Below are 21,914 nucleotides of genomic sequence, written 5' to 3'. Positions count from 1 at the left end.
CAGTAAGGCTAGAGGAAATCAGGAGAAGTTGGGAGGCGCAGAGAAGAGGATAAAAGAGCAAGTTGCTCAGCCATGTCAAATGCTGCCACTAAACCCAGAAAAAAGGCCCTTGGGTTTGGCATCATGGTTATTGATGAGCTTGCTGAGGTGATTTCAGTAGACTGGGGATGGAATCCAGATTGAAGTGGATTGGAGAGTGAATATGGGGTGAACAATTGGAGGTAGGGTGTGGCATTCAAGCACTTTAGCTGCAAAGGAGAACAAAGAAATGGGGCAAGGATTTATATGATAGATCCTAGAACATGTGTGCTTGGGGAATGATCTAGTAGATGACTTAGTAGAGAGGGAGAGGCTGATGATGCAGGAAAGAGAAAGGATACCTGAAGAGTGAAATCCTCAAGAAGACAAGAGAACCGAGTTATCATTGGCCTGTTACGTACACAACACACAGTCACCAGCATTCACACTGACACACATACAGAACCAACACCACACTTCATGTTAACATGTAGACATAACAGCCAAACTGACACAATCACACATAGACCCATCCAATCACTAATATACATACAGATCCACCAGGATTCACTTAACATACACAGAACTAAACTAACAGCCACACTGACTAATAGACCCACAAACATCTGCACCCCCTCTCACACAGAGATGTCCACAACTCTCTTCTGGGTTTCTCCCTTAGAGTCCCCTTCCCACCCCCAGCTCTCCTAATTCCCAGGTCCTGCCTCTCCCCAGTGACCTTGCCCTCAGGAGGTAAATCCAGGCCTGAGCTGAAGAAGGACAGGGAGAGCTTCACATCCACTGAAAAGGTTTTATTAAGAGAATGAGAAAGCAATCTGAGAGTTGGGGAGGTACATCAGCTGCAGGGTCAAGAGAAACAAGAGCAAGTACAAAACCCCAGAGACCACCTCAGGGTCCCTGGCACACCTTCCTTCCCTCCCAGCCCACCCAAAGCCCTTTGCAAGTAAAAACCCTCTTCATCCTGGTCCAACTGGATGTCTTGGGGCATGAGCAAAAAACAGTAAAACAAAAGTCCCCAACTCATTGGGATAAATAAGTTGCACTGGACACTTTAAAACTTCCAGATTTAATTACCACATATATAAATAAATAGGACAGACAGCAACAGGGCTGTGAAACACAGCCTGGATTCAAGTTCTGCAATTTGTGCTTTATGGTCTTTGTTCCTTGAAGACTCCTCCTGCCCACTTTCCCAGAATAGAAGGGGTCCAAAGAGCATATGGGCCCTCCTAACAGCACCCCTTTTCTGGGGGAGTAGATCTGGGAATGAGGGGTGTTAATCCCTCAATAGCACCGCTGATTTGTTAACACTTTCCCTCCTGCCATCAGTAAAAAACAGGCCTTGGCCTCTAAGAATGCCCACTGCTGCCCAGGCATTCTAATGAGCCAGACCCTTCCATGCCAACTTCCTGCCCAAGCCCCTCTCAACAATCAAAGGTCAGAAAACAGCACATGTGAGGCTGATGCCCAGGCCCTTAACTTACAAAAAAAAACCACCACAGAAAGGCTACACCCCTGACTTCAACCCAGATCCCTAACTCGGGTTTCTGGATATATGGTCTCTTCCTGGTCTGACCTCAACCCCAACACTGCCCACCCCCAGGAGCTAAGGCCTCATTTCAGACCTGTGGAACCCCTAAGGGTGGCCTTGGGGAGTGATTATTTCCGATGCTTGCCATCCTTTTCCGAAGCCTTGGTGTCACCATGCCCACTGCCCGCACTGCTTAGAAACATCTTGTCCAGCCCCTTGAGTGACTCCAGCAAGTAGTTCTGGAAGGCAGTGAGGGCAGCACAGATGGCGGGCCCTCCAAAGCCATGCGTGATGAGGCTAAAGTGTGTCAGGCAACTCTGCACGCCGGGCTCCAGGATGAGTGCTGGACGGCTGTTGCCCAGTGGTGAGCGGTCCTGAGCCATCAAGTCCGCAAACTCCTTACAGATCTGCCTGGTCGGGGAAGGAGAATCAGAGGTTAGAGGACAAAGGTCAGCCCAGAGAAGGACCTACCATGTGTTGGGCATTTTATATACATTATATGTATGATTGCTGACCCTCCCAACAGCCTGCAAATGATGATCATACCCATTTTACCAAAAAGGAAACTACGGTTCAGAGAGGTATTGCCCAATATCATACAGCTAGTAACATAGGCTAATACTCTACAATCTCTCTCCCTGTTGGAAAAAACCTAACCCATTGCCGTCAAGTCAATCCTGACTCATGGCGACCCTATACGTTACAGAGTAGAACTGAGCTCCATGGAGTTTTCTTGAAAAAATCTTTGTGGAAGCAGATAGCCAGGCCTTTCTCCACAGTGCTGCTGGGTAGGTTCAAACTGCCAACCTTTCGATAAGTGTTGCTGCTGTTGTTAGGTGCAATCAAGTTGATTTGGATTAATAGTGACCCCATGTGACAGAGCAGAACTGCCCCATAGGGTATTCTAGGCTGTCATCTTTATGGGAGGAGATCGCCAGGTCTTTTCTCCCAAGGAGCCACTGGGTGGGTTCAAACCACCAGTCTTCTTGGTTAGCAGCCAAACACTAAACTGTTGCACCACCAGGGACCTCTTAATAGACAAGTGCAAACTGTTTGCACCACCCAGGGACCTCTCCTTGTTGAAGTCCTGTCCACATTCAAAGTCCAGCTCAAAGCTCCAGGAAGTTTTCCTTGATCCCCACTCCCACCCACACCCACCCCAAACACCCTATACTTCACAGAATTTTATCTTTGAAATTAGTAGAGAACAATCCAGAATCTGCTTTGGATAACTGGAATAATAGCTAGCAGCGAATATTGAGAACTAGATCCCCATCACATAGATAAGGTAAAGGGTTTCAGAGAGGCTAGATGACCTGCTGAGGTGACTGAGCAGGATCTGAATCCAGCTCTGGTTTGTGGGTCCATTAGTCATTTATTTGTGCATCCTGTGTGTGGCTCAGGTAGGAGGATGCGGAACACATCACGTGTGTTTTATCACCATGGAACCTGGTCAGCGCCTTAGACGAGCTGGAACCCAGAAAGTGCTTGATGAGTTAACTGGCTAATGAATAAGGCAAAACTTGCCCTAGACATTTCTCCCAGATACAATATGAGTAGGCTCAAAGTGTCTCTGTTTGATGGTCCCATGAGTCTGTGACTCCTCTTCTGCCTAGGTCACTTGAGGAAAGCCTCAAAAGAGGAAGGGTAGAGTTGTAACTTGAAGGGTGATGTGAATTGCATTAGCCGTGTTCTAAGCAGAAGAGAAAGCCCAAGGATGTGAGGGCGGGAGAGAGTGAGTAGATCAGGTGGAGGGCATGGGGTCTGTGCAGGTCAGATTGTGGAGCCCTCAGAGAAGTTTGTATTTTATCATATAGATTAGTGGTTTTCAAAACTCCTTCCTTCCTTTTTCCCTCTCTCCCTTCCTCTCATTCTCCCTCCCTATTTTCTTGCAATGAAACCCCTTCTAAAACACTAAATCTTACTGGAATACCAGTCTGTGAAACAGGCCCTGAGGTATCCGCACAGAACCTAGTTGAAAAATCAATGCAGTAGCAGCGGGAGCCATTGAAGATTCTTGAACACGGGGCAGTGGAGGGTGTGTGTGCTGGGGCGAAGGTCCAGCCAGGGAAGAGATGAAAAGACCTGAGTTGGGGTGGCAGCATGTGTATGGTGGTGAGGGAGGCAATAATAGGACTTGCAGAGGGATCAGGTGTAAAGTGAGGACAAGGGAAGGTCAACCTGGGGGCCTGGGTAGGTGTTGGTGGCCCTGATGGAGGTTACCGGAGCAAAGGGGCTGATGGACAAGATTTAGACAGGGAGAGAAAGACCATGGAACCTCAGACTCATGGGACTGGGGCTGATGATGCCAGAGGACAGTGAAGGTGAGTGTGGTACCCACACACAGGACCTTTATAAAGCCTGTATGTGATACCTTTTGTGCTGATGCAAAGAACCCAGATATGTCTATATGTGGTATTCATTTGTGTCTACATGTGTGTCCACATGTGGTGCTCATGTTTGCCTGTGTGGAATGCACCTGTGCCAACTTCTTACTCCTCATGAGCCTAAGCATGGAGCCCAGGTGTGCCCATGTATGGTGCCACATGTGCCTGTACATGGTGCCCACATGTGCCACATGTACATTGTGTGCTCATGATGGTGCCCATTGTGCCCATATATGGGGTCTGTGTCTGTGCATTGCACCTACACGTGCCCGTGTGTGGCACTCATGGCAGCTTGTGCCTGGAACCCAGCAGTGCCCACACATAGTGCCCTCACTCACTTGGCAGCCAGCAGCATGTTTTTGCGGCTGTGCAGTTCCCCGGGGTCAGCGTGCTGTCGGCACAGGTACTCGGCAGCTGCCTTGGCTGGGAACTCAGTCTCACAGACATAGCCGAAGTCTCGGGCCAGGTGCACGGCCTCTCCTGGAGGTGAAGGGGGCAGAGAGACGAGCTGTCGCCGCTGCCAGGTGTACAGCCAGGGGCACAGCCTTGAACCTCCAACCCCCTAGCCAGGAGGCACCCCGCTTCATTCTGCTTCGGTAGATGCCTTCCTCTGATTTCCCTCCCCAGCCTAGCTCCAGCTCCAATTCTACTGCCCCGCACCTTGGGCCCATCAGGAATGGGCTCTGAGCCCGGGGGCAGCATTTCAGCCCACAGTGGATTCCAGAGCCAGAACTCAAGACCACCAAGCCCAGAGTCCAGAGTCACTAACCACCAGGGAATGGGGCTCTCATCCTCCTCAGCCCTTTATCACATCCAGACACTGCCCACTTCTCCCCCCATACACACACACAATTATACACACACATCATGTGCATATACCTTATTTTACATGACATATTGACTACATGCACAAATATCTCACCATTCACATGAATACGCACACACAATTAAACACACTTTCATGCAATTTTTTTTTTCATGCATTAGAGACAGTCATACACAGACACACAGGATAACACACAACCCCTCACGCTAATGCCCACTCTCAGGCCTCGCTCACCCTCCACCAGTGAAGTCAGCAGCGTCACATTGGCAGCCTTGCGCCGGCCTGCTGGCAGGTTGAGCCCGATCTTCTCCAGCCGTTCCCTCAGGCACCGGCCTCCATTCTTGGACTTGGCCCTTGACATGCAGAGAGAGAGACAGACATACAACTATGACGACAAGAGAGAAACATGTAGGCTAAAAGATCCCAACAGGAACTTGCTGCCCCACCAACCCCTACTGAGACTTAGGTCTGGGCCTGAGAGGGTTGTGGGGTCTCTTTCAGCATGGTCCTAACTTCTTCCTAACCTCACTGGTTTTATAGCCAAGCGGAGGGGGAGGAGGGACCCAGGGCCCAGCTTCAGGAGCCCCTAGTTTCTTCCCAATCTTCTCAACAGCAGGGTCAGCCCAGGTGGGGCACAGTAGACCAGCACCTTCAGGTTCTTTTTCCCTACCTTAGCATACCAGCTGGGCCATACACAGCTACTTAGGGACAGACAGATCTATGCAGAGACACAAGGACATGCAGACAGAGAGACACATGCAGAAACATAGGTACACACCCAGCTACCCGAGGACACATAGACACACACAGCCAGGTAAACACACAATGAGGGCCAAGCATACAGAGACACATACACACTAATAGAGACAGACATTCACAGAGACACACAGACAAGTACACAGACCCACACACCTAGGAACACATAAGGACACAGACATAAACACAGGTTCACACCCATATAGGATCCCAGGGACACATGTGCAGACACTCAAGGACTCACAGAGTCACTAGGGTGCTCAAGGAGACCAGAGATAAGGTGATAACCCTACAACTGTACAGATGCAGCCCTACAGAAGTAAAGACATGTATACATACATACACATATGTAGCTCCAGATGCGCACACAATTTCACACACACACAGTAGGAAACATTCTAGCCAACACATCTCCAATAAAAGTAACACAGGAAACTCACACTAATGGAAACATACTATTTGCCATCCCCTAACACACACACACACACACACACACACACCATCTTCAGACATATCAAAACTCACAGCCTGAAGCAGAAATACCCTACACAGGTACAAGGACATGTACAAGGACACACACAACTATGAAGACTAACCATGGACTCCCATGCTCTGCACCCCAACATACATATTCGAGAGAGGCCTACGCTGCCACAGGGAATGAGCCCTGGGTCTTGGGGGTCCTTTTCCAGGGGGAAAGGGTGAAGATGGTACTCTGTCTTTCCCACGTTGCCTTATCCATCCTTTCCAATGTGGGTGAGTCTTCCATCCCTTCTCTGTGCCCAGACTCTTCCTTCCAGCTCCCCCCTCTACCATCCTTAAATCCACAGACCTGTGGGAGCTACTGGGGACTAGGCCTGCCCCCAGAACATGCAGAATCTTGGGTTCCCACATCTGCCCTCCCCAAGGAGGCGGAGATGATACTGTAGCCTGGGGTGAGGCTGCGCCCCTTCCTGGCCCCCCGAGAAGGCCCAAGAAGATGAGGGATTCTGGCCTGGGTGCTGTGCAGGGAGTCGTGGGCTGGCCTTCCTACCTGCGGAGGACGCCCCCCAGGAGGGAAGCGTTGAGGCACTCAGGAGGCGAGAGTCGCCGCTGCACCTCCCCCACCGTCACCTTGTACTTGGATGTTGAGCTGAGCAGTGAGAGCCGGCCAGGCACAGAGCAGAAGACCTCACTGGGGTTCGTGATGCCACCAACCAGGCTGTCTTTGGCCAATGAGAGGGCTGAGAGGCTGCTGGCTTTGGAGGAGATGGGGACTGTAGGGCAGAAGCAAGAGCAAGAAAGAGAGAGAGAAGACACTGAGCCAGGGCCACAGGAGATGAGCACCAGCCAGCTGGGAATGAGCACGTCAGTGAACTGCCAACTGGGTGCTGGGCACCCAGCCACAAATTGTACACACAGCTGTATTGCAATGTCCCATGGCCTTCAGAGGGAGGTACCATTCTCCCGGCTTTACAAAGAAAGAATCTGAAGCACAGGTTAAAGTGACTTGCCTAAGTTCACTCAGCTAATGGGTGGTGGGAATTTGAACGCAGAACTGTCTGGCTCTTAAACCCATGTCCCCTTCACTCAGCCAGGATGAGTCCCTGTAAAAACTCCAACAGCTTCAGCAGATCCTTAGAGTTTGAGCGTGTGCAATCAGAGAAGGAGTTGGAAATGAGGAAATGGAACCAGAGTTGGGAGGTGGGGTTCCTGGGTCATGGTAGCAGGGTCTCACCAGGCCTGGGCAATCACAAGTCCCCAGATGACCCCTTCCCACTCATGACCTCCACTTCTCCCCCGACCCCAGATCAAGGAGGTCTATGGACTCTAGACTCCCACATCCTGGGGTTGCTGTTGTTAGGTGCTGTCAAGTCAATTTCTACTCATAGAGACCCTGTGTACAACAGAATGAAACACTGCCTGGTCCTGCACCATTTTCATAATCATTGTTATGTTTGAGCCCACTGTTGCAGCTACTGTGTCAATCCATCTTGTTGAGGGTCTTCTTTTTCACTGACCGTCTACTTTACCAAGCATGATGTCCTTCTCCAGGGATTGGTCCCTCCCGATAACATACCCAAAGTTAGCGAAATGAAGTCTTGCCATCCTTGCTTCTAAGAAGCATTCTGCCTGTACTTGTTCCAAGACAGATTTGCTCATTCTTCCTGCAGTTCATGGTATATTTAATATTCTTCACCAGCACCATAATTCAAAGGCGTCAATTTTTCTTTTGTCTTCCTTATTCATTGTCCAGGTTTTGCGTGTATATGAGATGATTGAAAATACCATGGTGTCATGGATTGAATTATATCCCCCCCAAAATTCAACTAGGCTGGGCCATGCCTCCCAGTATTGTGTGATTTTCCTATATGTTGTAAATCCTGACTTTATGATGTTAATGAGGGAGTATGGGCAGCAGTTGAGTTAGTGAAGCAGGACTCAATCTACAAGACTGGATTGTAGCTTGAGGCGATCTCTTGAGATATAAAAGAAAGAAGTGAACAGAGAGAAGGGGACCTCATACCACCAAAAAAACAGCACTTGGAGCAGAGCGCATTCTTTGGACCTGGGGTCCCTCTACCTGAGAAGCTCCTAGGCCAGGGGAAGATTGAGCACAAGGACCTTCCCTCCAGAGCTGACAGAGAGAGAAAGCCTTTTCCCTGGAGCTGGTACCTTGAATTTGGACTTTCAGCCTACTTTATTATGAGGAAATAAATGTCTCTTTGTTAAAGTCGCCCACTTGCGGTATTTCTGTTACAGCAGCACTAGATGACCAGGACCCACGGTTTGGGGCAGGTGCACCTTAGTCCTCAAAATGACATCTTTGCCTTTTAACCTGTCCTGGGGACAGGGAGGTTATGGACCCACTAGGCCTCCAGCCCTGGCCTCCTTCCTGCCAAGTCACTCTGATGCTCAAAGAGATCAGAATAAAGAGATGTACCCTACACCTCCCCTCCCACCAAATACCCTTTAATTACCTATGAAGGGCACGGAAGGGAATCTGAGAAACCAATTTTCTAGGACCCACCTAGATACTCTTGGCTGTAAAAGGAAGTCCTTCCTAATCTCCATCTTCCTGCTTAGCCTCAGGGGGAAAGCAGAATACTGGGGCACTGCTCCCTCAGAGAAATCCTTTGGCCTTCTCTTCTTTCAAGGGAGGGAGAGCCTTGGTAGAGAAAGCCTTGTGGAGAGATCAAGCGGAGGGTCTGTGGCTAACAATTCCTGAGCACTTACTATTTGTTAGTCACCGCGCTATGTGCTCAGGAGTCCTGGTGGCATAATGGTTAAGTGCTCGGCTGCTACCTGAAACATCAAAGACTTGAACCCACCAAGCAGCTCCTTGGGAGAAAAGACCTGGTGATCTAATCCCTTAAAGATTACAGCCTTGGAAACCCTATGGGGCAGTTTTACTCTGCCCTGTAGGGTCACTATGAGTTGGAATCAACTCAACAGCATACAACAACAACGTGCTATGTGCTTATATCGATAAGCTCACTGAATCCTCAAAACAACCCATGAGAGGGCAACACTTATTTTATGGATGAGTAGACTGAAGCCCAGGGAGGTAAAATAGTGTGTCTGAGATCACACAACTCGTAGATTGAGAACCAGGAGCAAACCCAGGGCTGTGGTTTCAAAGGCAGTGCTCTCAGCATTCCAGCCATTTGGCAAATTTTTGCTAAGCACCTATGTGCCAGGCACTGTGCTAGGCCTCAGGCATACAAAGGTAAGCAGGGCTGACCTGAACTCTAGCCTGGTGAAGCCCCTCCATTCATTCTGTCTCTGAATAAGCAGTCCCACCCTCCAGCCGGTCATCCAGCCAGAAATCCCAGGGAATGCCCTTCATGCCTCCCCCTCCCACTACACCCCGTTCATCACCGTATCACCGTGTCCCACTGCTTTTAGTTCTTAAGATACCTTGAATGCGGCCACTTCTCTGCATGCCCACAGACACTAGATTCCTTACCATCTTTTCTGCACAGTCCCTGCTTTGGTTTCCCTGCTGTTCTCCAGAGTGATTTTTCTGAAACATGCATCACTCCCCAGCTTAAAACTCATCAATGCCTGGCCAGTTGCCTAAGAATCAAATACAAGTTCCATAACTAGGCAGAATAATGTCCCAGGGTGGTCCAAACAGTTAACGTGCTTGGCTGCTAACCAAAAGGTTGGCAGTTCAAGTCCACCCAGAGGCATCTTGGAAAAAAGGCCTGGCAATGTACTTAAAAAAAAAAAAAAAATCAGTCATTGAAAATCATATGCAGACTTCCAGCCAACATGGTGCCATAGACTGAAAACTGTATGGAGCACAGTTCTACGCTGTCAGCATGATTTGGAGTCAACTTGACATCAACTGGTTTTTATTATTCAGTGAGTGCCAAACATATACCAACATTAACAATCCTGTGGAGTAGATGCCATCATCCATATCCTCATTTCAAAATAAAGAAACTGAAGATTCAGAGAGGTTAAGTAACTTGTCCAAGGTGGCAAAGCAAGTAAGGAGCAAAAATGGGTCTTGAACTCTGAACAGTGACTCACGTCCTTAACTGTCACATTATAATCCCTCCTTCACACTCTAGCCCCTATCTACTCCTCTTGCCTGGACCCCTTTTGTCCTTTACTTCCCTAGAGTATCCAACAGAAATATAATGTGAGTCACATATATAAGTTTAAATTTTCTAGCAGCCACATTAAAAGAAGTAAAAGAACGAACAGATATATGCACACCCATGTTTATTGCAGCACTGTTTACAATAGCAAAAAGATGGAAGCAACCAAGGTGCCCATCAATAGATAAATGGATAAATAAATTATGGTATATTCACACAATGGAATACTACGCATCAATAAAGAACAGTGAGGAATCTGTGAAACATTTCATAACATGGAGGAACCTGGAAGGCATTATGCTGAGTGAAATTAGTCAGACGCAAAAGGACAAATATTGTATAAGACCACTATTATAAGAACTTGAGAAACAGTTTAAACTGAGAAGAAAACATTCTTTTGTGGTTACGAGATGGGGGAGGGAGGGAGGGTGGGAGAGGGGTAATTTACTAATTAGATAGATAAGAACTACTTTAGGTGAAGGGAAAGACAGCACACAGTACAGGGGAGGTCAGCACAATTGGACTAAACCAAAAGCAAAGAAGTTTCCTGAATAAACTGAATGCCTCGAAGGCCAGCGTAGCAGGGGCAGGGGTCTCGGGACCATGGTTTCAGGGGACACCTAAGTCAATTGGCATAATAAAATCTATTAACAAAACATTCTGCATCCCACTTTGAAGAGTGGCGTCTGGGGTCTTAAATGCTAGCAAGCAGCCATCTAAGATACATCAATTGGTCTCAACCCACCTGGATCAAACGAGAATGAAGAACACCAAGGACACAAGGTGATTACGAGCCCAAGAGACAGAAAGGGCCACATGAACCAGCGACTACATCATCCTGAGACCAGAAGAGCTAGATGGTGCCTGGCCACAACCAATGACTGCCCTGACAGGGAATACAACAGAGAACCCCTGAGGGAGCAGGAGAGCAGTGGGATGCAGACCCCAAATTCTCATAAGACCAGACTTAATGGTCTGACTGAGACTGGAAGGACCCCGGTGGTCATGGTCCCCAGACCTTCTGTTGGCCCAGGACAGGAACCATTCCCAAAGCCAACTCTTCAGACATGGATTGGACTGGACAATGGGCTGGACAGGGATGCTGGTGAGGAGTGAGCTTCTTGGATCAGGTGGACACTTGAGACTATGTTGGCATCTCCTGCCTGGAGAGGAGATGAGAGGGTGGAGGGGGTTAGAAGCTGACAAAAAGAGATAGTGGAGGGGGAGAGTGGGCTGTCTCACTAGGGGGAAGGTAATTGGGAGTGTGTAGCAAAGTGTATACGGGTTTTTGGGTGAGAGACTGACTTGATTTGTAAACTTTCACTTAAAGCACAATAAAAATTATTTTAAAAAAAAGAAGTAAAAGAAATGGGTTAATTTAATATTTTTTATTTACCATAATATAACAAAAATATAATCATTTCAACATGTATTTAGTATTTTAAAAATTACTAATATTTTACATTTGCTTTTTTGGGGGGTACTCTTTGAAAGCTAGTGTAAATTTTATACTTACACTCCATCTCAATGTAGACTAGCCACATTTCATGTGGCTGGCTAGTGGCTAACGCAGTACTCAACAGCACAGCTCTAGACTACAAAGGGGGCCAGCAGGTAACATAAGCAAGAGAGAAGTGGGGACCAGGAGAATGCAGAAGGGAGCAGCCTACATAAAGGCTGGTTATTGCCAGGCAGGAACACAGACCCAACATTGTCAGAGTTCCCTCGGACTTCCCTTTTTTTGGTGGGGGTGAGACGGAGGAAGGGCTGGAGAAGCCAGGATTCTGGGTTTTTATGTATAATCTCTGGATTCTTGAAGGAGCCCTGGTGGCACACAGTTAAGCGCTCAGCCGTTAACTAAAAGGCCGGCAGTTCAAACCTACTCAGTAACTTCATCAGAGAAAGACCTGGCTATGTGCTTCCTGGCACTTCCATAAAGATTAAAGCCTAGAAAATCCTATGGGGCAGTTCTGCTCTGTCTCATGGGGTTGCTATAAGCGAAAAATGAATTGAGGGCACTCAACAACAACTGTTTCAAAATTTTTAAAAACCCAGCCCAGGCCACCTGGACCTGGGACCACCACTTATGAGCTCTTTGAGCTCCACAAAATCGCTCACTGTTCTGTCTCAAGGGCCTCATTTACTGAGGAGCCCCCCTGCTTCCCAAGCCTCAGGTCAGGCACGCTCCCCTCTGCAAAGCCATCTGGAACCCTCTGCTCCAGCTCCAATCTTATCACCAGCTCTGACCTTGCCACACCGAACCTTCATTGTCTGTTTCCACATCTGTCTTTCCCATAACTAGGAGTGCCTTGGGGGCAGGGTCTTGGCACAGGTGAGCATCAGTGAATATGGGATAAATGAGTGAAGCAGGGTCCCTTGGAACCTGAAGTGGGAAAAGGGTGATGGCCCACGCCCAGATGTCCCAGACTCAGGGAATGAGAAAGAAGTCTCAGTCGTTTGTTGGCAACTGATAGTGAAACTGCTCTTCCTCCCTGGGCCCCAGTTAGACACCAGAGAAGGGCCAAAAGGCCAGAGAACGGAAAAGTGGACAGTTGAGGGGATGGCACTACCTTCTCTCTCCCCGCCCCTTATGCCCCCACCCCTCCTGCCCCCCGTTGCCCCAGGCAAGTTTCCTGTTCCCAAAGCAGGGTCAGAACTAGGGTAAGGCAAGTGAGACACTCACCTAAGGTACAAAATTTAGGGAGGCACCAATAAACTCAGTAATCAAGATAAAGAGCATTTTAATGTAATATTTAAAAAAATCAAAATTAATATAAAAACTCCACAATGAATAAAACATCAAAACTTTAAATGAAGACAGAATCCAAACCTGCACTTGTATGACCCTGCCTCACTTGCCTCACGCTAATCATGGCCCTGCCCCAGAGTGAGGAACAAAGATGTCCTGACTCAACGGACACACCAACATTAGACGTACCCTAGGAGTCATCTCGCCCCATGTCCCACCTGGCAGCATCTCCCAGGTCTCTGCGTGAGTGTCTATCCCCAGGTTCCCTCTTCACCCAGGTGTCCCTCTGCCTTAAGGGGACTTTTTGAGGGTGATGGAACTATTCCATATCATGATTATTTTGCTGGTTATATAACTCTCTGTATACATTTATCAAAATTCATTAACCTGTACATCTATAAAAGGCAAATTGTACTACATGTAAATTATACTTCAATAAATTTGACTTAAAAAATACTACAAATTGACAAATTAAAAATAAAAGAAGGGCAAAGTGAATGTCCTCTCTCCCATCGCCACTAGCTAGAGAGAGCGGTCAGAGGAACAGAGATTTCTCTCCACCAGCAGCCTCCTCCATCCAACTTCTATTAAAACTAGGGGTCCCCTGAGGCCAGGCCCTGTGATAGGGGAGAGAGACCAAAGCTGTGTGAGGCTGTTTATGCATGTGCAAACAGGAATGTACGTAAGCACATGTGTGTCATGAAAGTGAGTTTACACAAAAACTGCATGCCCTTGTCATAGATACAGCAATGGGCGTGAGATTGTACATGTGTACTCATTCAACACGTGCTAAACACCAGCTACGTACAGGGACAGTCTCTGCTCTCCTTGAGTGTTATATAGGAATGTGGTAGCACGCATATGGATATCCGCAAGTGCTTTGCTCCTGTTGATATATGTAAACATAGGGTGTGTGCTGAATTTACGCAAGCATTGCTGTGAGCTGCCTTTGAGTTGGCCCCCAACTCGTGGCGATCCCATGCACAGTAGAACAAAACGCTGAGTCACAGATTGGACCATTGTGATCCATGGGGTTTTCACTGGCTGATTTTCAGACGTAGATTGCCAGGCCTTTCTTCCTAGTTTGTCTTAGTCTGGAAGCTCTGCTGAAACCTATACAGCATCATAGCAACAACACACAAACTTCCACTGACAGACAGGTGGTGGCTGTACATGAGGTGCATTGGCCAGGAATTGAACCCGGGTCTTCCACATGGAGGGAGAGAATTCTACCATTGAATCATCACTGCCCCCTTATGCAAGCATAAGTGCAGCTATAAGTGTAGGTGAATGACATGTGGATATGCGTTTGTATATACAAACAACAGACCGCACTGCTCACCCTGCCTCTTCCCTTTTCCTCAGAACCTCTTCCCTCAAAAATGGAAAGAGGAATGGAGTCCAAGGTTTGTGAAGCACATGGACCAGGGAAGGGAGGGTCTTAGCGGTAGGAATTAAGCTAGCACAGATTGCAAAGCAGAGGCACTAGCGTTTGTCTCCCATACCCACCAAGAGGCCCTACCACAAAGACGCTTCAAGCTGGGGCTGGTCTACTCATGAGTGTCCTTCTGGTCACACACGCAGAAGCCGTTCACATACATACACTCCTACAGAAGTGTAAGCAAGAGCTCCCAGTTATTCATCCTGTGAAACAAGACTCTCACATACATAAGTCCACGTAATGCTCTATCCATAGACTGCAGACATGGTCCGATCCCTGAATCTGAGGAATGTGCAACAGACTATTCCAGAAAGTTTGTCAAAATTGCAATTCCTTCTAGAGAAAACAAAATCATCATGACCTTGGGTTGGGCAAAGAGTTCCTAGATACAACACCAAAAGCATGATCCATAAAAGAAAAAAATGAAATTGGGCTTCATTAAAATTAAACTTTTGTACTTCAAAAAAAACAAGAAAACAAAAAGAGAAACCACATTTGAAAATATTTGCAAATCATATATCTGATAAATAACGCATATCCAGAATATAAAGAACTCTTAAAAAAAAAAAAAAAGAACTCTTACAACTCAGTAATAAGATAAACAGTCTAATTAGAAAATGGGCAAAATATTTGAATAGACATTTCACTAAAAATGATATGTGAATGACTAATAAGCACATGAAAAGGCTCTCAATATCATTAGTCATTAGAAAAATGAACATTAAAACTATAATGAGACACTACTAAGATGGCTATAATAAAAAAGATGGCATCAAGCATTGGCAAGAATGTCGAAAAACTGGAACACTTATACATTGCCGGTGGGAATGGAAAATAGTAAAGCCACTTTGGAAAGCAGTTTGGCAGTTTCTTAAAAAATAAAACACAAACTTACTATGCAACCTAGCAATTCCACTCCTAGGAATTTACCCAAGAGCAATGAAAACATATGTCCATACAAAGATATGTACATGAATATTCATAGCAGCTGTCATGGATTGAATTGTGTTCCCCAAAAATATGTGTCAACTTGGTTAGGCCATGATTCCCAGTATTATGTGGTTGTTCTCCATTTCGTGATTTTCCCATGTGTTATAAATCATAATCTCTGCCTGTGGTTAAAGAGGTTTAGGATGGAATGTAACACCCTTGCTCAGGTCACATCCCTGATCCAACATAAACGGAGTTTCCCTGGGGTGTGGCCTGCATGAAAGGAAAGGAAAGGGAAGCAGGCAGAGAATGGGGGACGTCATACCACCAAGAAAAAAGCGCCAGGAGCAGAGCGCATCCTTTGGACCTGGGGTTCCTTCACAGAGAAGCTCCTAGACCAGGGGAAGATTGATGACAAGGACCTTCCTTCCTCCAGAGCCGAAAGAGAGAGAAAGCCTTTCCCTGGGACTGATGCCCTGAATTTGGACTTGTAGCCTGCTAGACTGTGAGAGAATAAATTTCTCCTTGTTAAAGCCATCCACTTGGGGTATTTCTATTATCGCAGCACTAGATAACTAAGATAGCAGCATTATTCATTATGGACAATGAATAAGCAAGACTGAAGAAGAATTAACCCTTCTGAATTATGGTGTTGGCAAAGAATATTGAATATACCATGGACTGCCAGAAGAACAAATAAATCTGTCTTGGAAAAAGTACAGCCAGAATGCTCCTTAGAAGCGAGGATGGTGAGACTTTCTCTCAGGTACTTTGAACATGTTATCGGGAGGGACCAATCCCTGGAAAAGGACATCACGCGTGGTAAAGAGGAGAGTGAGTGAAAAAGAGGAAGACCTTCAATGAGATGGATTCACACAGTGGCTACAACAATGGGCTCAAACATAGCAATGATTGTGAGGACGGCACAGGATTGGGCAGTGTCCAGAACCGATTTGATGGCACCTAACAACAATTATTCTTTATAGCCAAAAAGTGGAAATAACCCAAGTATCCACCAAGTGATGAACGGATAAACAAAACGTATTACATTCATACAATAAAAATAACTACTGATATATGCTACAACATGGATGAACCTCAAAAACATTATGTTGAGAAGCTAGATGCAAAAAAACTACATATTTTATGATTCCATTTATTTGAAACATCCAGAATATGCAAATTTATAGACATCAAGCGGATCAGTGGCTGCCTAGGACTTGGGGTGGGAATGGGGATTAACTACAAACCAGAAGGAGAGAACTTTTGGGAGTGATGGAAAACAGATTGTGGTGACGGCTACACAATTCTATGAATTTACTAAAAATCACTGAATTGCAACAGTTCAGCTGAATTAGTAAAGACTGTTTACCTTGAGCACTGGACTCTTTTAAAGAATTATCCATATGAGATCAAACTGACAATAGTAACTCTAAAACATAGATGAGCAGTTTATGGGGTAGTGAGTCTAAGTCGATGGTGGTGAAATAATATGGGGAGAAATATTGAGAATGGTGACACAACATGAGGATGTAACCAATGTCATTTAACTATACACGTACAAATTGCTGATTGGGTATATGATCTGCTATGCCAATTCTCACTAAAAATAAACAATAATATTTTTTAAATCGTTGAATTGTACTCTTACAATAGGGGAATTTGTATATGTAAATTTGCCACAATAAATCTGTTTAAAAAATGCAAGTTCAAGGCACCCCATTTCACCTCGGGTCAGCCTTGGCCCCATCCAACATTCCCAGATCCACACCAAAATGGGGCAGAGGCTGAGACCTCACCTCCCCTCTGGGACAAGTGCTCAAAGTCAGCAAAAATTTTTACAACTAAGGAAGGTCTGGGTCTCAAAGCTTCCAGGATGCCTGCCACCCCAGCCCCCACCCCACTCCAGTATAGGCCAAGTCCAGGCCCGGTATCTCCCTGAGGCAGGAAGACCACTTCTGGAAGACCAGAGCCAGCTCTATGGGTTGTGGCCTGAGCTGCCTCCGTTTCTCATCCAGGACCCCAACCGCCAGTGAAGCAGCCCCGCTCCTGCCAAGGCGGGGAGAAACTGGTGGAACAGGCTGCAGCTGGCCAAGATTAACGTTCTATAATTCCAGGACTTATGATGGGGGCATAGTCCCCCATGTGGCCAGGGGACGCTGGGGTTCTCAGGGACACAACGCGGGCTCCTGATGCCATCGGAAGGGCCTGAGGGGAAAGAAGGGCGCTAACACACGTCCCCGAGGGAGGCCTGGGGCTGGCGGCGAGGACGGAGTCCCGAAGTGATAGAGAAGTGGACGAGCCGAAATCTGCCTGGTGCGCGGGGCGTCGAGACTCCAGAGAGAAGGAACGAAGGAATCCAGCTGGGCCATCTGCTCTGCAGCCGCGGCTCCACTAGGCCCCTGCCCGCGCACCCACCGTCAAGGTTGGGACCACAGGACGCCAGCCCTGCCTCGGCGTTTACGAAGCCAAAAAACGTCGGCGCTGACTCTCTCCTCCCCAAACACGAAGCCAAACTCCTGGCTCAGGAACGGGGCAGGGAATTCAAGCGCTCCTTTCCGCCAGGAGCCCCTGCCTCTCATCCCTTCCCCCTTTGCTGCAGCGCTCGAGGCTATGACTCGTTCTCCGGGATGAGGCGTCCCTAGCTCACGTCTACGGACGGTCGGGCCGGTATGCGCGCCCGCGTCCAGGACGCCCGGTGCCGCGCTAGCCACAGGTAGCTAGCGCTCAGCGCCTGGGACAGTTCGGGTCGCGCTAGTGTTCTTGAGGACCGCCTTTGGGGATCCTGGCTCATGCCAAGGATCTGGAATTTATGGAAACTGATATCCTTTGAAAGAAACCAACTTTCAAACTGCGGGGCAATCCAGTCCCTCTTCCAGGCTCCGGCCCAGGGGAGGGGGAAGGGGTCAATGTGTTCAGAGCGGGCTGAACCTTCCACACTTCCTCAGGGCAGAGGCCCCCAAGGCTCTTCCCGAAATACGGGGTCTTGGGCTCCTCTGGGATATCAGTGATCCTCGCCCCCCACCCCCTCAAGCCAGTGCAGGAGTCAGGAGCTGGGGCCTATGACCATGGAAGTATCTCTGGGTGGATGCTGCCCAGCGGCAGGCTTCTGTTGATTACAGACTGAGTTCTCCCTTCCATGGAGTTCATAAAAGGCGCCATCCATTAAGCCAACGCAGTGCCCACCAGCAATGAGCTGAGTCCTGGGCAAACCTCAGCTCTGATTCCAGGCAGCCTCCAGGCAGCAGGGTCTCCAGCGTCCTCCCCACACCCACAGTTCCAGGTGACCCAGCCCTAATTCCCTGAGCTCTCCCCCAGGCTCCAGGAAGGCTGTCCCCTTTGTCTTCCCTTCATACACTCAAGGCTGTCCAGACAACTCACAGTGTTTGATAACCCAGCTCCAGCTCCTGGTAGTATACCCCTTCCTTTTCCTCCTCTCACCCCCTACCAGCTCCAGAAGGTTTGACACCCGTTCCTCCATCCCTCAGCTCCTAACAACCCCCAGCCCCACCCCAAGCCTCCCCTGAGAGCATGTGGAGGGCAACCAGAGTCCTGGCTTGAATTCACTACTTTGAAAAACAACTCAAACCAAATCCCAGGGCTCCACCCCGCTCCTCCTCCAAGCCTTCGAATTCCTCCTGGGCATATGCCCCAAATCTAAGGAGCCCACCCAATGCTGGGCCCCTCTGAATCTCTCTGTGTCTCTTTATTTCTCTCTCCCTTTCTCTGACCTTTCCTTGGCACAGCTGGAATGCAGTCCTCAGGCCCCAAAAATCCATACGTGTGTGGGCCTCACACTCCTGGCTTTTAGTAGTGCAATGAAACACACAAGCACCCCCACAAATACACAGGGAGAGACCCTCACATGCTCAGAGATCCTGGGATATCAAAGAACAAATTCCAGGACACAACAGAGACCCTAACATGCACACAGAGACCCACGAGCACATGGAAATGTACACCAACATACCAGACACACATCACAAATACACCCCCACACACACTTACATGCCCAGAAATACTGAGACCCCTAGGAAAGCTGACACATACAGGGCACTGAACTCATAGACCATGACCCTCAGCAGCAGGCAGGCCCTGACCCGTGAGTGAGTACACAACCTAATACAATATTAACACAAAAATAAATACTCCCCTAATACTAAATGCAGCCTGGAGGCTCCTGCTTGGAGAGGAAATTCCCCAGGAAAACGTGAGATTTCTCTCAAGGCCCTGCTGGGAAGAAAGGGACAGAAGCACTCACCAAGCTCCGAAATGGCAAGGCTCTGTACAGTGAAAATCATTTACCGAAATCCGTGTGAACAGCACTCCCATTACCACCTCTTAGGAAACAGGGAAGTGGCTTAATTCCTTCTGCAAATTGACCCCAGATCCACAAGAGCGCCCTCCTCTCGGCGGGGAAAGGCCGGACCCTCGTGGCGCACAGCGGGCTGGGGCAGCCGAGTGAGCCCGCAGGCTCCGGCTCCGCTCAGGACGCAGGCTCGGGGGCAGACTCCGCAAGTCCGCGCGGCTGCTCAAGCTCAGACTAGGCCCGCCGCCTCCGCCGCTGTCCCGGTCTTGGGCCGGGAGGAATGCCCGGGGCACTGAGGCACGGGTCGCTGAGAAGAAAACGGGTCTGTGCGCCCAAGGCCTGTTACCATCTCGTCCTGCTCGGCTCTGGCAGACGCATGCCAATCCTTACCTTTCTTTATCACAGACTGGTCCAGGAGGCTCATTCCCGGCTCATCCATGGCCTGAAAAGAGAGAGGGCAGTCGTGAGGTCGAGTCTGGACCCCGTTTCCAGCCGCTTCCCAAGCCCCAGTTGCCCCTGGTCTCTGTCTGCTCCGCCCAACGCGTACCCCTGTCGCCTGAGGCAGCGACGGGCGGGACCTGGAATCGCCGAGGTAGCACCATCTGTAAACTAGCTGGAGTCTTGGGTACCTCACGGAGCCTTGCAACCTTAGGCAACTACTCTGCCTGTTTTCGTCCCAGCCGCAGGCTGCCCCAACAGACTGGGACTGGGCATGGATGTCCTACGGGGCTCAGCGACCCCGTGGGGAGGGGAAGAAGTAGTCTGACATCCGCCCATTTACTCCGCCAAGAGTGGCCACCAGCCAGGCACCAAACACCACCTAAAAGCCAGGCCGCGTCTAACCAAAGACGTGGGACGCATACGCGGAGTCACGAGTAACAATTGGCGGACTGGGGGAGAAGCCGGGTTCCTGCATTCGTCATTCTAGGCCTCCAGCCAGTCCCAAGTCTACTGGCCTCCGCGGCCCGTCCTGACCCATCTCGGACCCCTCGGGCCTCACCTGCAGGTCTTCCAGGTTGGGCGGCGCTGCCAGCCCGGGGAGGCCAAGGGGCGCATCGGCCAGGCCATGCGCGCCGTCGGCCAGGCCGTGCAGGAGCCGGGGCACAGTGGCGGTGTAGTCGCGGCGCGGGTCCAGGCCCAGGGCGCGGGGGGGCGGCGCCAGCAGGCCGGGCGGTTCGTCGTGGGCGCGGGCGGCAGCGCGGGGAGCGGCCCAAGCGGCCTGTGGAGGCTGCGACTGCGCCAGGGGCGCCAGGCCGCCATACGGGTCCCCGGCCAGGTGGGGAAAGGCGGCGGCGGCATCCGGGGCCTGGCCGTAGGGCAGCGGCGGCTGCGGGTAGGGCGGCGGGAAGTAGGGCGGCTGAAAGTCGGCGGCAGCGGCGGCAGCCGGCGTGTGGCAGAGCGGCGGCGCCGGCCCATAGGCTGCCTGGGGTAAAGACGACAGGCGGGCTCCGCCAGCCGCTGCACCCAGCCCGTCGGGGCGCTCCTGGGGAAGGAAAGGGGCGAATTAGGTGACCCACAGGAAGCTGACCCCAGCCCGAAAGGACCCTTCTAACTAACTCCAACTCTGACCCTTCCAGTTGCCGTCCCACCTCCTTCCCGGGGCCCGAGGTCCACTTCTGAGTGACCCGCGGGTGCGGGAGCCTCAGGTTCGAGGCAGCGGTCTCTTTCATGCTGCGTTCTCAGCTGGAGGAGTCCCTTTGGCCCCCTCCCTGCAAGATTTCGTTGGCGCGGGGGCCGGAGGTACGGGAGGTCCAGCCCTCAGACTCCCCGATCCCTCGAACCAGTACGCCCCCATGCCCGAAAACCCGAGACTACTCACCATGGCGGAATAAGCGTGCACCAGCATGGGTCGGGTAGTTCGGGGCGCGAGGCGTGGCGGCGGTAGAGCCCTCGCCCGACGGCGAGCGCAGCGTAAAGAAGGGCAGGGAGCCTGCAGAGTCCCGGGGGTCACAGCACCGCGGCCGTGTGCACTCCAGCCTGGAGCCCCGTGGGCGTCGGGTCCTCAGCTGTGGGCGCCCCGGGGCGGGTCCATGGAGTCGGGACCTGGTCCAGACTTGTAGTCCCCGAGCCAGACGGGCACGGATCGTACTTGGAAAAGTCGGTCAACCGGTGCCCAACGCTCGCCCTTCTCTCTCTGAGAACAGCCTGCTCCATGCACTCCAATTATAGCGGCGGGGGCGCGCCGGGCCTCCGGGGGCGCGCATTAAAGAGACACGCTGGGACCGCTTTCTCCCTTTTCCCCAACGGCCGCCAAAGGGGAGGCGTGGCTTTGCAGGGACCCGTGTGGTGTGGGGTGAGGGTGTGAATCCAACCCTCGGCTAAGTCCGAGTAACCTTCTGGGCTGGCAGCTTGCA

General features: G+C 49.9%; 1 protein-coding gene across 1 annotated transcript; it reads right to left on the bottom strand.

Annotated features, from left to right (window-relative positions):
• Positions 1–1,698: 1,698 nt before the first annotated feature.
• TFAP2E (transcription factor AP-2 epsilon) lies at positions 1,699–21,406 on the bottom strand. Its single transcript, XM_049875932.1, has 7 exons — positions 21,380–21,406; positions 20,561–21,043; positions 19,951–20,002; positions 6,573–6,795; positions 5,018–5,136; positions 4,296–4,437; positions 1,699–1,981 (listed from the first exon to the last, which is right to left on the bottom strand). Exons 1-7 carry the CDS (start codon positions 21,404–21,406, stop codon positions 1,699–1,701), a joined length of 1,329 nt encoding a protein of 442 aa, XP_049731889.1.
• Between the last annotated feature and the right edge of the window lie 508 nt (positions 21,407–21,914).

This window comes from Elephas maximus, chromosome 3, assembly GCF_024166365.1.
Source record: "Elephas maximus indicus isolate mEleMax1 chromosome 3, mEleMax1 primary haplotype, whole genome shotgun sequence".
In the NCBI taxonomy this organism is placed as follows: Eukaryota; Metazoa; Chordata; class Mammalia; order Proboscidea; family Elephantidae; genus Elephas; species Elephas maximus.
This window is presented reverse-complemented; position numbering and strand designations above follow the sequence as displayed.